The 15,933-nt window shown below is 41.5% G+C and overlaps 1 protein-coding gene across 6 annotated transcripts in view; it reads left to right on the forward strand.

The window, feature by feature from the left end:
* ENPP3 (ectonucleotide pyrophosphatase/phosphodiesterase 3) overlaps window positions 1–15,933 on the forward strand; it is a 94,964-nt gene that overhangs the window by 61,455 nt on the left and 17,576 nt on the right. For all 6 annotated transcript variants that reach the window (XM_030556322.1, XM_030556326.1, XM_030556323.1 and 3 more), the window contains 6 exons: window positions 245–372; window positions 4,882–4,948; window positions 7,529–7,616; window positions 8,609–8,781; window positions 8,866–8,923; window positions 11,595–11,749. In XM_030556322.1, coding sequence (XP_030412182.1) covers window positions 245–372; window positions 4,882–4,948; window positions 7,529–7,616; window positions 8,609–8,781; window positions 8,866–8,923; window positions 11,595–11,749 — 669 coding nt within the window. The remainder of the gene's footprint in view (window positions 1–244; window positions 373–4,881; window positions 4,949–7,528; window positions 7,617–8,608; window positions 8,782–8,865; window positions 8,924–11,594; window positions 11,750–15,933) is intronic.

Genomic DNA, 15,933 nt, shown 5'->3' on the forward strand with positions numbered 1-15,933 from the left:
TTACAATACATCTTGTCAAAGGCCTATGTAAAAATCCAAGTAAGGCATTTTACTATCTATTATCAACTGAGACAAAAATGTGGTGGAATAAGTCAGTGAAGAAGATATTGTTCTAGCTATCAATCAATATATACAGTATATTTAGTGTGCCAATCTCCACAGTATCTATGGGCATTGCTGAATGATGTGTTTGTGTTTGTCGTAGTGCAAATCTTACACGATTGGACCTTTTTATGTTTTTCAGTGCCGAAAACCCAACCAACATTTCAAACCCTACTTGACACCCAACTTGCCCAAGCGATTCCATTATGCTAACAACATTCGCATTGACAAAGTTCATCTTATGGTGGACCGGCAGTGGCTGGCTGTTAGGTAAATTGTGGCTGTAAACTGATTCTTACCCTTATCATTTAGATGCCTCATTTCCTTCACAGATGTGTCATTTGCTTTCTATTTAAAACTGTCTCTCTTGCCTTGAAGACAATAGTTGGTCCTTAGAATGCTGGCTTTTCCAGACAGTTAGATGAATGTTTAGGAGGCTATATTAAAAGGAAATGATTGTGTGTGTCTGTGTAAGGGTACGTCTACACTATGGGATTATTCTGATTTTACATTAACCGGTTTTATAAAACAGATTGTATAAAGTCGAGTGCACGCGGCCACACTAAGCACATTAATTCGGCGGTGTGTGTCCATGGTCCGAGGCTAGCGTCGATTTCCGGAGCGTTGCACGGTGGGTAGCTATTCCGTAGCTATCCCATAATTCCTGCAGTCTCCCCTGCCCCTTAGAATTCTGGGTTGAAAGCCCAGTGGCTGATGGGGCAAAAATCATTGTCGCGGGTGGTTCTGGATAAATGTCGTCAGTCATTCCTTCCTCCGGGAAAGCAACAGCAGACAATCATTTGGTGCCCTTTTTCCCTGGATTGCCCTGGCAGACGCCATAGCACGGCAATCATGGAGCCCGTTCAGCTTTTTTTTTTTTACAGTCACCGTATGTGTACTGGATGCCGTGGACAGAGGCCATACTCCAGCGCTACACAGCAGCATTCTTTTCCTTTTGCATGATAGCAGAGACGGTTATCAGTCGTTCTGTACTGTCTGCTGCCGGTGTAAATTGGCAATGAGATGACGGTTATCTGTCCTTCTGAACTGTCTGCTGCTATCATGGGTGCCCCTGGCTGAGATCGGCCGGGGGCGCAAAGGCAAAACTGGGAATGACTCCCCGAGTCAATCCCTCCTTTATAGTTTCTAAAAATAGAGTCAGTCCTGCCTAGAATATGGGGCAAGTGTGCTAGAGAACCAGTGTATCAGAGAGCACAGCTGCTATGTGTCAGATCCCGCAGAAATGATGAGCTACATGCCATTCACGGGGGGTGCCCTTGCAACAACCCCACCCGTTGCTTCCCTCCTCCCCCAAACTTCCTGGGCTACCGTGGCAGTGTCCCCCCCATTTGTGTCATGAAGTAATAAAGAATGCAGGAATAAGAAACAGTGACTTGTTAGTGAGATAAAATGAGGGGGAGGCAGCCTCCTGTTGCTATGACAGTCCAGGCAGAACATTAAGCGGTGCGGAGGAGAGGACCCCAGCATGCCGCTGCTATGATAGTCCAGGCAGGACAGAAACTTTTCTTTACACAGGAAAGGGAGGGGGCTGATGGAGCTCAGCCCCCAGTTGCTATGATGAGGACGGTTACCAGCTGTTCTGTCCCATCTACTGGGAATGGCCAGGAATCATTCCTATTTTTACCCAGGTGCCCCCGGCCAACCTCACCTGAGGCAAGCCAGGAGCACTCACGGGCTGATGGCGACGATGGATATCAGTCATATTGTACTGTCTGCCACCGGGGAGGGGAGAGGAGCAGATACTGCTCTTCACTGCTGCAGCATCGTGTCTACCAGCAGCATTCAGTAGAGATAGGGTGACATTGAAAGAAGGCAAGAAACAATTTATTTCCCTTTTCTTTCCGTGGGGGGGAAGTAAATTGACGAGCTATTCCCTGAACCACGCCGGACAATGTGTTTGAACTTACAGGCATTGGGAGCTCAGCCAAGAATGCAAATACTTTTTGGAGACTGCTGGGGACTGTGGGATAGCTGGAGTCCTCAGTACCGCTCCCTCCCTCCAGGAGCGTCCATTTGAGTCTCTGGCTTCCCGTTATGCTTGTCATGCAGCACTGTGTAGCCTGTAGGGTTTTTTTTCAAACGCTTTGGTATTTCGTCTTCTGTAACGGAGCTCTGATAGAACAGATTTGTTTCCCCATACAGCGATCAGATCCAGTATCTCCCATACGGTCCATGCTGGAACTTTTTTTTGGATTTGGGACTGCATTGCCACCCGTGCTGATCAGAGCTCCATGCTGGGCAAACAGGAAATGAAATTCAAAATTTTGCGGGGCTTTTCCTGTTTACCTGGCCACTGCATCCGAGCTGAAATTGCTGTCCTGAGCGGTCACAGTGGTGCACTGTGGGATACCGCCCGGAGGCCAATACCGTTGATTTGCGGCCACACTAACCCTAATCCAATATGGTAATACTGATTTTAGCGCTACTCCTCTCATCGGGGAGAAGTACAGAAACCAATTTAAAGAGCCCTTTATATCGCTATAAAGGGCCTCGTAGTGTGGACGGGTACAGCGTTAAATTGGTTTAACGCTGCTAAAATCGGTTTAAACGCGTAGTGTAGACCAAGCCTAAGCTGGGTATCCACTGTTTTACATGGTGTGCATAGAATTTTCTCTTCAAATCAGCATGGTAAATGAGGGGAATTGAAGTCTTGTTCATTGTTCACCTTCACTAAATGTCTCATCACATCAGTTAACTATGTAGGGCTGACAGAACTGGCTTCTTATATGCTCAATTAATGAGAATCCATCATGCAAAAAGTGCTGCAGTTTTTCAAAGCTCATAACTCAGTCAATTCAAAGCCAGTTTTCACTGAAATATTCAAAACAGTTTTTAATTAGGACTCTTACCTTGTCAAGTTTTAGCTTTCTATCTGGGGCGGCTCCAGGCACCAGCACGCCAAGCGCGTGCCTGGGGCGGCAAGCCATGGGGGGCGCTCTGCTGATCGCTGTGAGGGCGGCAGGCAGGTTGCCTTCAGCAGCATGCCTGTGGAGGGTCCGCTGGTCCTGTGGCTTTGGCAGACCTCCCACAGGCAAGTCGCCGAAGGCAGCCTGCCTGCCGTGCTTGGGGCGGCAAAATACCTAGAGCCGCCCCTGCTTTCTATCTCCTGCCATACCAGTGGCAGAGCAGTTCAAAAAAATCTTGCAGGACCCTTTTTGTAAAGGCGGAAGTCTATTTCCTGCCACATTTTTCCGTATTTTTACTCAAACTTGAAAAAATAAATCACCTTTGGGAAGAGACTAAGCCTGAAACATTTACCAAAAAGTGAATGATTTGGAAAGATATGATTAACTGAAAAAGGAATGCTTAGAATGGAAATAGTTATGTGATCTTTGCTGTTCTAGTTGCTTATAATAACGTGTGTACACAAACTGTATATATTGTAGGCATATGTAACCCACACACTGCCTGGGTGTGGTGTTCTGTTCCATCTAGTGGTACTGAGAGCACTTAGAGAGCTAGCTTAATGAGTGTGCTCCACAGTCTTAGCTAAGAGTCGTAGGGCTTTTAGCTCATGCAGTAGAGGCTCATGCATTTAGCTCCAGAGGTCCCAGGTTCGCTCCTGCCAGCCGACAAGTGGGGTCTGTCCCTGTTACACACACACACACTGTAAATACATGGGAGTATATTTTAAAAAATGTATATTGTGTGTACACTCAGAGGTGCAGTGGTAATAAATTATAAGCATAGTGTCAGGGTATCAATTTTCATGTGGAAAAATGAAGGTGAAAAATCTTAGACAGTCAGAAATTGAGAGCTCCTTTCATCCCATTTGCACTTTCAGTTGGAAATGCACTGCAGGTGCAAATTCTGCTTGCACTTATTATTGGCTCAACTGGCCCAAACCTTTTGGGAATATATTTTGTACAGTATTTTACATATAGATACATATTCCTAAATGATCTCCAGATAGTTAAACCTTTTCCTGCTTTTTGGATGGTTTTTAAGATAAACTCTTTCTCTTTTCTCTTAAATACCTTCTGTCTCTTTCTGAGCAGAGGACTTATTTTTCCTGTAATCTTATTTAATAGTTTTTTTAAAACTTAAGTTTTATTGAGAGAAGGGTAAAATGCCTGTTTAGTATTTGACTTCATATTTTGTTTTGAGTAGTTTCCAATATTTGTCCTAGATATTTAAGAGAATTATTTATTTTGGGGTGTGTTCATATTTGTCTTCTCCTTTCAAGTACTACTCATTGTAAGTCAAATAGTATGACATTTCTATTGTATTTAATATACATAATCAAAACTAAGGCTACAATTTGTAGAAAAAATGCAAACATTTTTAGAATTATGTATTTAAATTTAAATTCTCCCTCATAAGGCAATACCATCTGTAGTCTTGATTGAAATTATTCCAAGAGGACTAACATAGTTGGGTTTTCCAGGCAGAAGTCTTGTTTTAAGATGTGAATAGTAAGGAAAGCTATTATAAAACTAGCCCCAAGCAGATGATGCATTTTTTGGAACTTCCCAATTCGGAGGTCAGCCTTTTGCTCTGATTATTTCAGAGGCATAAATGCACTGTACGGTAGCTAGAATCTTGGGGCAAATTCCTGGTTAAAGTAATCTTAGTAACCTAAGAGAAGCAGAGGTCTCTGCAAAAGTCAACACTTTGTTATAAGAACAATCAGTACCAAAATATTATCCAAAATTCTTCTCTCACGAGGTGACCCAAAGTAAAGATTTTTTGGGGTAACTGGTATTTTTGTTGTATTTGTACCATTTTTACTTACAATATAAAATGGTTTCTTCTTAGGAATAAAGATTATACATTTTGTGGTGGAGGTAATCATGGCTATGACAATGAGTTTAAAAGTATGGAGGTAAGGTGTTTTCTTGTCTAATTGCATATCCCACTGTATAGCCAACTACATATTTGCTGTAAATAAGCCACATAGTGTAGTATATGACAATTTTTGCAATCTGATTTTTCTTACATGGGCATTCAGACATCTAACCCTGGAAATCTAGTCTCTATGGATACAGTTTGTACCCAGGATCAAATGTTCAGACTGGCCTCAGTTGTGCTTGCAAAGTCCTCTGATTGTGCATCATCTTTAGGAGTCTAATACTTAGCCATGTCTCAATGCATCTAAAAATATGAGTCATATAAACTACAGTACCTAAACACAACGCATCATGGTGAGAAACAGAACTCTGAAGAGTTCACGCAGCCATATTAAAAGCACATGAGAACATAATCATCAGAAATTTCCTTTTTTTTCCAAAGTATTTGCATTTCAGATGGAATGTGTTAATAGAGAACATTAATCATATTTATTCTGCTGATTTGTCCTTCTGTGTAAGGACAAATTAGTGCTTTATAATGTGGTGATATACCCCCATAATATTTTCCTTTAACAGCATCCTGTTTGTGTTCTTCAGAAGTGCTAGTCAGAAAGCATTGAGTTCTTCTATATTAGTTAGTTCAAAATCCCTTGCCTCTTAAAAGAACAAAGGAAATGCATACCAGAATAGACCATTGGTCCATCTAGTCATGTCTTCTGTCTCTTGCAGTGATCAAGTTAAGGATGCTTGAGAGAATCATAAACATTCCTATAGTGCACTTACTTGTTCAAAACTATATACTTTGAGGCACAATTTCCAGACTGTAGCTAATTGTCAGCCCTTAAAGTATTTAATCCTAGTTAGTTTAAATGCAGATAATGTTATTATTCATGTAAAAATTTAAATAATATATGGAACTTATTCACTTATTTGCCTCAATGATATCCTGCTGCAGTAAGTTCCACAGTTTAATGGCTATGTATACTGAGTATAAAAAGTATTTCTATTTATCCCTTTTAAATTTGGTTCCTTTAATTTCATATGATGTCCTCCTGCCTTTGTTTTATGGAAAAAAATAAACAGAAGTATGTGTTTGGTCTTCTCTATTCTTTGTTGGTAATAAGCTTCAGACCCATATGTTTCAGGATTCAGTCCTTGTTCATCTGTTCATCTACTCTGTGCTCAGTTTATGAATGAGTGCTCTAATAGTATGTCCAAAACCTATATTTGGATGCTCACATTAATTCTTAGGTACATAAATTCTTAAGTGATGATTTGAGCATCTTGAAGGGATATTTGGATTAAACCTCTGAGAATATTTGAGTTTATGTCTATACCACAGAGACTATGCCAGCACAGACACACCCTGTATCAACAGAAGGGTTTTTTCTTTGGTCTAGGAACACCACCTCCCTGAATGAAGTTAGCTATGTCAACAGAAGCTTTCTTCCATTGGCATAGGTGTGTCTTCACTGGGGGTTATGTTGGCATACCTATGTTGCTCAGGGGTGTGTTTTTTCACACCCTTGATTGGTGTAGCTGTGATGGTATAACTTCTCAGTGTAGACCCAGACCTCAGGTGGAATCCTAAATTCAGCTGTGGTTTGGGATTCTAATAAACTAGTGAAGAGCAGCGCAGATCATGGACTTCAGCTGCTGTAGCCGTGCAGAGAAAAATGTTCACAAAGGTATGTCTACACAGCATTTTGGAGTGAGCCTCCTAGCCTGGACTGATAGACTTGGGTTTGCAGTGCTTGTGCTAGTGCTCTAAAAAATAGCTGTGTAGACAATGCTTTGAAGTTGCGGCTTGGGCTGGAGCTCAGGCTCGGAAGCCTAGGAAGAAGGGGTGAGGTTTGGAGCCCACGCTCCTGCCCGAGCTGCAACTTTAAAGCGGTGTCTGTGCAGCTATTTTTAGAGCACTAGCGTGAGCCCGAGTCTCTCTAGCTAGGCTAGGAGGTGCACTTCAAAATGCTGTGTAGACACACCCTAAATGACTTAGAATCCTAAGGCCCATTATCAAAAGTGACTTCAGTGTTTAGGATTGTAAATCCAATCAACTTTCGGTGAGATTTAATCTCCTAAATGCCTAAATCAATTTTGAAAATGGGACATGGGAGCCTAAGACACTGAGGGCTAGATTCACTTAGCACTGTAAATTTTAGGCCTTAGAAAAACACAGGAACAATACAGCAGCATAGGCCCCTCTCTTTTAACCATCTGTAAGGACAAGTGATGGGGGGAGGGAGCAGGGTCTTGGAGGGGAAGAGATGGTGTGGGAGCAGGGCCTCGGGGGGAAGGGGTGGTGCGAGGGGTGGGGCCATGTTTCAGGTGCCAGTGGCCTCCCCTCTGTTAGGAAGCTTCCGCTGCCCCTGGCTGCAGGGAGGCACCTACCTGCTTGTGACCCACAGCTGGTAACCTACTTTTGTAGTTAGGTGCCTAAGGGATTTTTTGCAAGACTAAATTCTGCTCTCTTACATCAGAATAATCCCACTGATTTTAACTGTTGTGACAGAGTGCAGAATCTGCCCCAACACTCTTAGTTCTCCTAAAATCTAACACATGTTGTTTTCTAGTTTGAATTCTTTTAGATAACAACTTTCTTTATTACAATCCAGGCTATCTTCATGGCACATGGCCCAAGCTTTAAAGAAAAAACTGAAGTGGAACCTTTTGAAAACATAGACATTTATAATCTAATGTGTGGTGAGTATAGACAACCAGTACTGCAACTGGTAATGCACAAACAGGTTTTCAGATGCTAATACGTTATGAGCTAAGACAAAGATTACAGAAACATTAGTGAATGCATCCAGAAGCTAACACTGTACCAATTGCCTCACCCCACCCACGGAAGTCACATTAGATTTCAAGTTTATGTATATTGGCTCACACTTATCAAGAAATTAGCTGCAAAGTAGGGAAATTTTCCTGATTGGAGGATTGGAGAAAGAATCATGAAGAGGAAAGGTGTTCCAAACAAATATATGTGCTGCAAATATGCTTGAGTTCATATAGGGGATCCCTGTGGTCATCTTGGGACAGAAATTTTGCAGATAGTTACAGATCTTGGTCAGAATTTTAGATAGGCCACTATATCCCAAAGTTTGAAGTTGTAATTTCCTGTAATTTTTTTAAAGATCACATAAAATGAAGTGCTCCTCATAATATAATGTAATGGTCTCAAAGAATGACACCTGTAACATAATTAAAATAAAAATAATCAGATCTCATGCCTACAACATCACTTGAAAGTGTAAAAACGACTCAGAAATGACCAGCCTGCAACACCTTAATGCTTAACTTTACATAAAATGTAGCAGATATGTTATACTGTGGAAACTATTAGACCCTTCATATTTAACAAATTGCAAACTCAACTGCCAGACTTTAAGCAATGGGTTAATTAGCCAGTTTCTTAATTGTTTGTTGCAGTGCTGCATTATATTTTAAATATTTATTTCAGTTTTGTTTTTGTTGAATCCCGATAAACTCAACCTGTTATTATTCAGCGTCTCAATTATCCGTATGCCTTTGTGGTTGCCCAAGTGGGTCAGACAGTTGAAATTCTACAGTCATATTTAGAAGAAATTCATAAAGGAGTAGCTGTCAGGCAAATGAAACTTTTGGTATTTTCTTCTGTAGGGCATCAGGATGTTTTTGCAAAAATTTCAAATTTTTGTAACCTCTTTAATCAGATCTGCTGCATATTAAACCTGCACCAAACAATGGAACTCACGGCAGTTTAAATCATCTTTTGAAGACGGCTTTCTATAATCCATCGCATTCAAAAGAAGAATCACCTCCATCTTCATGCCCCTTTACCACATTAACTCCTCTGGATGAGTTAGGATGCACATGTGCCCCACTAGTAAGTAATGGGTCCAGTGTTTTGTTTTTAATCAAGCAGAACATGAATTCTTCCTGAACAATCTTTTAATATTATACTTTACAGGCATTACCAGGCATATTGGAAGCAATAAATCAAAGATTAAATCTCACCATAGAAGAAAGTAAGTTGTTGGTGATCTAAAATCTATGCCCTTGTGTTTTTTAATTTTAAATTATTGCTTTCTGTGAGACTATTTGCAGAGTAAAGTGCAACTGAAGGTAAGTAAGGATGACCAAATCTTGCCCATAATTAGTAATTTTCCCCTTTCTCTTTCCTGCCTGTGGAGAAGAGGTTAGCTGAGAATCCTTTACAGCAACAATTCTTCTTAGGGTCCTGATCCAAATCCCATTAAAGTCAATGGAAACACACCCATTGACTTCTGTGGGCTTTGGATCAGGCCCAAAGTTCTTTAGGAAAACAGGAGATAAAAATACTGTTCCCAGCCTTTCAGCCATCTGCCGTTCATCTGTTCACACAGTTCTGGGGGGTGTAACTGGGTTCTTTTGGTGGATGTTCTTGGCACTTGGTTTATGTAACACTTCATAGTCAGCTAGGGCCTGATTCTTACTTCACTGGCACACTGATGTCCACAGAGCTGTATCAGTGTAAACTTGGTATAAGTTAGAGGAAAATCAAGCCCTGGATTTTTGTGATACTGTCATACTTGATTCAGAGTAGCAGCTGTGTTAGTCTGTATCCGCAAAAAGAACAGGAGTACTTGTGGCACCTTAGAGACTAACAAATTTATTTGAGCATAAGCTTTTGTGGACTACAGCCCACTTCATCAGATGCATGTTGTGGAAAATACAGTAGGAAGATTATATATATATATATATACAGAGAGAACATGAAACAATGGGTGTTACTATACACACTATATGGAGAGTGATCAGTTAAGGTGAGCTATTATCAGCAGGAGAGAAAAAGAACTGTTTGTAGTGGTAATGAAAATGACCCATTTCCAGCAGTTGACAAGGAGATGTAAGGAACTGTGGAGGGAGGGGCGCCGGGGGGAAATAAGCATGGGCAAATAGTTTTACTTTGTGTAATGGCTCATTCACTCCCAGTCTTTAGTCAAGCCTAGTTTGATGGTGTCCAATTTGCAAATTAATTCCAATTCAGCAGTCTCTCGTTGGAGTCTGTTTTTGCAGTTTTTTTGTTGTAATATTGTGATTTTTAGATCTGTAATCGAGTGGCTAGAGAGATTGAAGTGTTCTCTGACTGGTTTTTGAATGTTATAATTCTTGATGTCTGATTTGTGTCCATTTATTCTTTTACATAGAGACGTCCGGTTTGGCCAATGTACATGGCAGAGGGGCATTGCCAACACATTGGTAGATGTGCAGGTGAACGAGCCCCTGATGGTGTGGCTGATGTGGTTAGGTCCTATGATTATATTCCCTGAATAGCTACATGAACAGAGTTGGCAATGGGCTTTGTTGCAAGGATAGGTTCCTGGGTTAGTGTTTTTGTTGTGCGGTTGCTGGTGAGTATTTTCTTCAGGTTTGGGGATTGTCTGTAAGCAAGGACTGGCCTGTCTTCCAAGGTCTATGAGAGTGAGGGATCGTCTTTCAGGATAGGCTGTAGATCCTTGATGATGCGTTAGAGAGGTTTTAGTTGGGGGCTGAAGGTAACAACTAGCGGCGTTCTGTTACTTTCTTTGTTGGGCCTGTCCTGTAGTAGGTGACTTCTGGGTGCTCTTCTGGCTCTGTCAGTCTGTTTCTTCACTTCAGCAGGTGGGTATTGATAGAGATCTTGTAAGTGTTGTCTCTGTCTGGAGGTTGGAGCAAATGCAATTGTTTCATGTTTTCTGTGTATATATATATCTTCCTACTGTATTTTCCACTACATGCATCCGATGAAGTGGGCGATAGCCCACGAAAGCGTATGCTCTAATAAATTTGTTAGTTTCTAAGGTGCTACAAGTACTCCTGTTCTTTTCGTCATACTTGAGTAACTTGTGCCTTTTTAACATACAGTGAAAAATATTGTTCCACAATCAGGCGTGAAAGTAACTTAAAGGACTTACTGATACGCTGGAGTCCTGAGCAGGGGCGTGGCCTCAACCGGAAAAGATGGTGCCTTTAAAGATTTAAAGGCCCCAGGGCTCTGGCTGTGGCTGGGAGCCTCAGGGCCTTTAAATCACCCTGCAGCTACCAACTGCAGAGGCGGCTGGGAGCCTCAGGGCTTGGGGTGAATTAAAGGACCCAGGGCTCTGGCCACCATGGAGCTCCAGGCCCTTTAAATCACTGTGGGAGCCTGGCTGCTGGAGCTCCAGCAGGGATTTAAAGGGCCCTGGGCTCCCCGCAGTGGCCGGTGCTCCGGGCCCTTTAAATCCCTGCCCGAGCCCAGCTGCTGGAGCCCTGGCGGTGATTTAAAGGGCCCAGGGCTCCCTGCAGTGGCCGGAGCACCGGGCCCTTTAAATCCCCACCCGAGCCCGGCTGCCAGAGCCCCAGCAGCACTTTAAAGGGCCCAGGGCTCCCTGCAGTGGCTGGAGCACTGGGCCCTTTAAATCACTACCGTGGAAGCCGGTCCAGTCTGGCACAGTGTACTGGCTCTTGCCAGTACGTTGTACCGTACCATACCAGCTTACTTTCACCTCTGTCCACAATTTCAAATATCCAGAAGTACAGATCCTTAATAAACATTTTTATACTTACTTAGATTGTACATATTTAGTCCATTAAAACGTCATTGCGTTTCTTGTATATTTTTCCTCATCCCATATGAATTTCTGTCAAGACATTTTTTTTCACAAGTACAAAATTCAGTAACTATTATTTACATTCTAGTAAAGAAGGCAGAGACCTATAATTTGCCCTATGGGAGACCTAGAGTTCTACAGAAGCAAAACACCTACTGCCTTCTTCACCATCATCAGTATGTGAGTGGATACAGTCACAACATCTGGATGCCACTGTGGAGTGCATACACTGTCAACAAAACTGTATGTTATCAAATGTACTTACCATTCATAATGGAATGACCCACTGTTCTGAAAATGTAGAGCATTCATTAGGAAAAGGGGGGAGGGATAGCTCAGTGGTTTAGCCCTGCGAAACCCAGCACTATGAGTTCAATCTTTGAGGGGGCCACTTAGGGATCTGGGGCAAAATCAGTACTTGATTCTGCTTGTGAAGGCAGGGGACTGAACTCAATGACCATTTAGGGTCCCTTCCAGGTCAATGAGATAGGTATATCTCCATATATTTAAAATTGGTTATGAACCAGGGGACGTTATATGACTCTTCCAGACAATTTCTTTCTCGCAATGTAATATTTTTTCTTATGAGAACAAAACAGGTTGAGTTTACTTGGAGTCTGGTAATGGAAAGATGGAATTTTATTTAGCTGCCTCAAAGCATTATACTTCCAGTTTAGTGCTTGGTTTCAAATGGTGGCAGGGGGTTTAAGCAATGTATTTGTAATGCTTTTTAAACATACCTAAATTGTCTAAATCTAGCATGTCTTGAAAAACAACCTGTAAAATAATCAAAACTAATTGTACCTTGAATACCCTAAAACTTATTTTAAAATGTGGAAATGGCCACTTGATAGGAGCACAAAAGATGCAAAGATCAAAGCACAAGAGTTAAGTTGATTCAACTAAACCTGGTTTTGTAAAATAGATAAATAGTCAGGAAAGGAAAGCAAAGGCGCAGAATTTGCCTTATAGTCTGTGAGGGCATTTACAGACCCAACACAGAGACGAATGGTCTGTCTGTACTGTAATTAATGTCAGCCCATGCCAGCTGACTTGAGCTAAGGTGCTCTTTAATTGCAGTGTAGACATTTGGGCTCAGGCTATAACCCAAACTCTGGGACGCTCTCATCTCACAGTGTCCTAGAGTCCAGGCTGCAGCCCAAGCTTGAATGTCTACACTGCAGTTAAAAAGCCTCTTAGCCCAAGCCTTGTGAGCTGACATGAGCCAGCTGACATGAGCCAGCCATGGGTGTCAAAACTGCAGGGAATGAAGAAGCAGTACTGGGCAAAGTGAGCCCTTCCCTGCCCCTCAGCAGCTGTGAAGCATACTCCAAATGAAGTCTCAAAAGGGGACTCTGTCAGTCTGGGATTGTGCAGGGGGAAAGAAAATGAAGGAGAAGTAGTTGGCTTGCAGTGTTTGGAGGCAAAGTGACCCACAAGAAGGGGTCTGGACTGTGGCCAAGACCCAACTGGGAGGGTAGGGAACTGACCCTTTTCCCCCTTCTTTCTCCCTGCTGAGAGAAAATAACTGAGCACTAGGAAGAGGGCTGAGAAATGCTTATCTGACTGACTGAACTGCTGAGACTGATTGGGAACTCCATGTTGAGGAGGCGCCCATGCACCAAATTGAAGAGAGAACGGGGATGTAGGAAGTGGCTCAAGGGAAGCTGGTCACTTTCATCAGAAAGAGGTGACCAAGACTATACTTGGGCCAAGTCCTGGGTTCCCCTACCTTCTCCCCTCCCCCCATGCCAGGATTTGGGGGGGTGAATGGACCATTGAGCCATGGCTTGCCCACTAGGCCTGCTGGGCATTGAGTGAAAACTACTGCACAGTTCCACAGGGCAAAGGAGGGGAATGGAATATGAAACAGTGAGAGAAAATAATAATAAAATGAGAAAATAAACACAACTAAAACCGAAAGATAAGTGCTCTCTCTTGGCCATTCAGTGGCAGTCGTGCACAAGGGCTCCAATTTGCCTAAGAATCCCTGAGAAAAAAGTCAAACTAATGATTTCCAGGAATGGGTCTTTGTAAGTTTTCTTAAGCTTATTATTAGCTTTCTCTGCCAAGAAAGCTTTCCATAACTATACAAACCTACTGAATAGTTTGTACTAATGCAGTTTCTGTTGCAAATATATTCCATGTCTTTACAATTCCTAAGCAGTATGATTGATAAATGATATAATTATAACTGGGGATGGGTGAACCTAGTAGAGTTCATGTTTCCATGAATCTCTTGAACCAATTGTTTGGAGGTTCACAAGGTTGGCAAAACTAGTGTGAGTTTACACACTTTTCCCTCTATAATTTAACATGCTTTTTTCCACAGGAAATAATTTTAAAATTGATTTTTCCAGCTAAAGGGAAGTCTGTGCTTTGTTTATATAGCGTGATATATGTATGTGTCTCCTATTTGTACCAGTGCCAATTTTGGAGGAAGTTCTTTTCCAAAAAACCCCAAACATTTTCAAAGAAAGCATTTTAAAAATGTGTTATTGAAAACCTCATTTTCTGTGGTAAAAGCAGTTTTGATGGAATTTTTTTTGACCAGCCTTAATTCTAAGGTAATGCAGCTGTGGGTGTTTCTCATAGAAGTTCAGGCTGCATCATGGTTGAACACTGAATAAAAAGGCACTGAGGTGTCTGGAATGGACTATAACAACCAAAAATCAGTAGCACAGATTCTGTCTTCCTCCTTTAATTACGTTAAAGACAATAACATGGAGAAAAGTTACAAATGTAAGGGTCAGATTGCATACTGGCTTATTTTCTAAACCTACATGTTTAATTGCAGTTGTGTTTTGCTAACTAAATATAATATAACTTTTCCAAAGAAATAGGAGTTTCTAAGATGAGAAAACAGGCCAAAAGCCTTGTTATTTCTACCAATAGATGAGTGCTAGGTGGCTACAATAACTGTCTCTGCTTGTATGCTTTGGGCACAATATCATGTAGATGCCAAGGCTCCTGGAGATGGTTTTCCTCTAACCAAGCAGTACATCCTGCGGTTATCTATAAGCTGGAGAAACAATGCTGAGTGGTTAGCAGTGCCTCTAGGTTGGTGTGTTTCTGACTGCTAGACAGATACAGAGAGACTCAAACAGGACAACAAAATGAAGCAGGCTGAGGCTTTGCTGACTGTCCCCTAGGGATTCCCTCAGGTGGCTGGTTAATCAGGATCAGTGCAAAGGGGCAAGTGCAGGGCCAAAAATCTGGCTCAAAAAGTTCTTATATGTAATTTTCTTTGTGTTTGATTAGCAATGTTATGAATGAACAATTCTTTTTGAGTGAATATTAATAAGCTGTCACAAATATTTATATTATTATAATTACAGACAGTATATCAGTAACAGCAGCTGACTTTTCTGTTACCTGTGACTCTGATTCAGAGGAAAATCTAAGATTTAAACGATTGGTCCTTGGAATGCATTTCTGAGGTTACATACTCATCTCCTCAAGAGGAAGGAATCGGTTGCATCAATCCACCCACCTCTCCTATCCAATCAGCATGTAACAGCTGGAATGCTAATTCTGTTGTGGGGTAGAATTCAAAGCTACCACACCCTTTGTAATATTTTGTTGGTTGTGAGTTGAATTTGCACACTGGAACACTATAATTTTATTTGCCTTTCTGAGTTTGCTGTAGTTCCTCTGGGTATGACTCTAGACTATGTTTGTAGCTAAAGAAAGTAACGTGCAAGGATTTTTTGTTTAGTATAAAAATATTGTAAATTAGATTAACTTTTGAATCTTATCCTTAAAGAGTCTAATCTTTACTGCACTGGGATGCAAACAGATTTGAGACTTGTTTGGTATTTTATGATTTATGAAAAAAAGGCCTTGGTGCTTTGGGTTTATGGGATCTTTGTTTTTTGTGGTTTAAGTATTTTTTCTGCTGGTATTACCCCAAAAAAACTCTCCTGGAAGTGGCTGAAAATTGACATGACAGACCGCAACAGCTGCGGAATACTATATTTAGTTTGTCATGTAATGAAAATAGATTATGCATCTGGAAACATTAATTACTGGGTTGTTTAAAAAATCTTATTCTTGTAACATAAACTGGAGAATGGATTGTGTAATTTTACCTATGGAGTAGTTTTCTAAAGTCATTGTAACTGGTTTTTTCTTCACAGGTCACCATGGTTCACCATGTGATCTGAGATAGAGGAAATGAGAGAGGATACAGCTGTAGATCTAATGATGCAAGTCTTCTTCTGAGTCTAACCTGTTGTAACAGATTGTCTGTCTGCGTAGTTTATGAAGAAAGATTTCTTAAAGAGGCTATCATGAGAGCATTGCTTAAGGGACCACTTCTTGATACATACATTCTGCCTAACTATTGACCAATAGCAAATCTCCCATTTTTTGGGGATGGGGAAGCCATTGAGTAGGTTGTAGCTGAGCAACTGTGATGGTTTCTG

This window comes from Gopherus evgoodei, chromosome 3 (assembly GCF_007399415.2).
Source record: "Gopherus evgoodei ecotype Sinaloan lineage chromosome 3, rGopEvg1_v1.p, whole genome shotgun sequence".
Classification (NCBI taxonomy): Eukaryota; Metazoa; Chordata; order Testudines; family Testudinidae; genus Gopherus; species Gopherus evgoodei.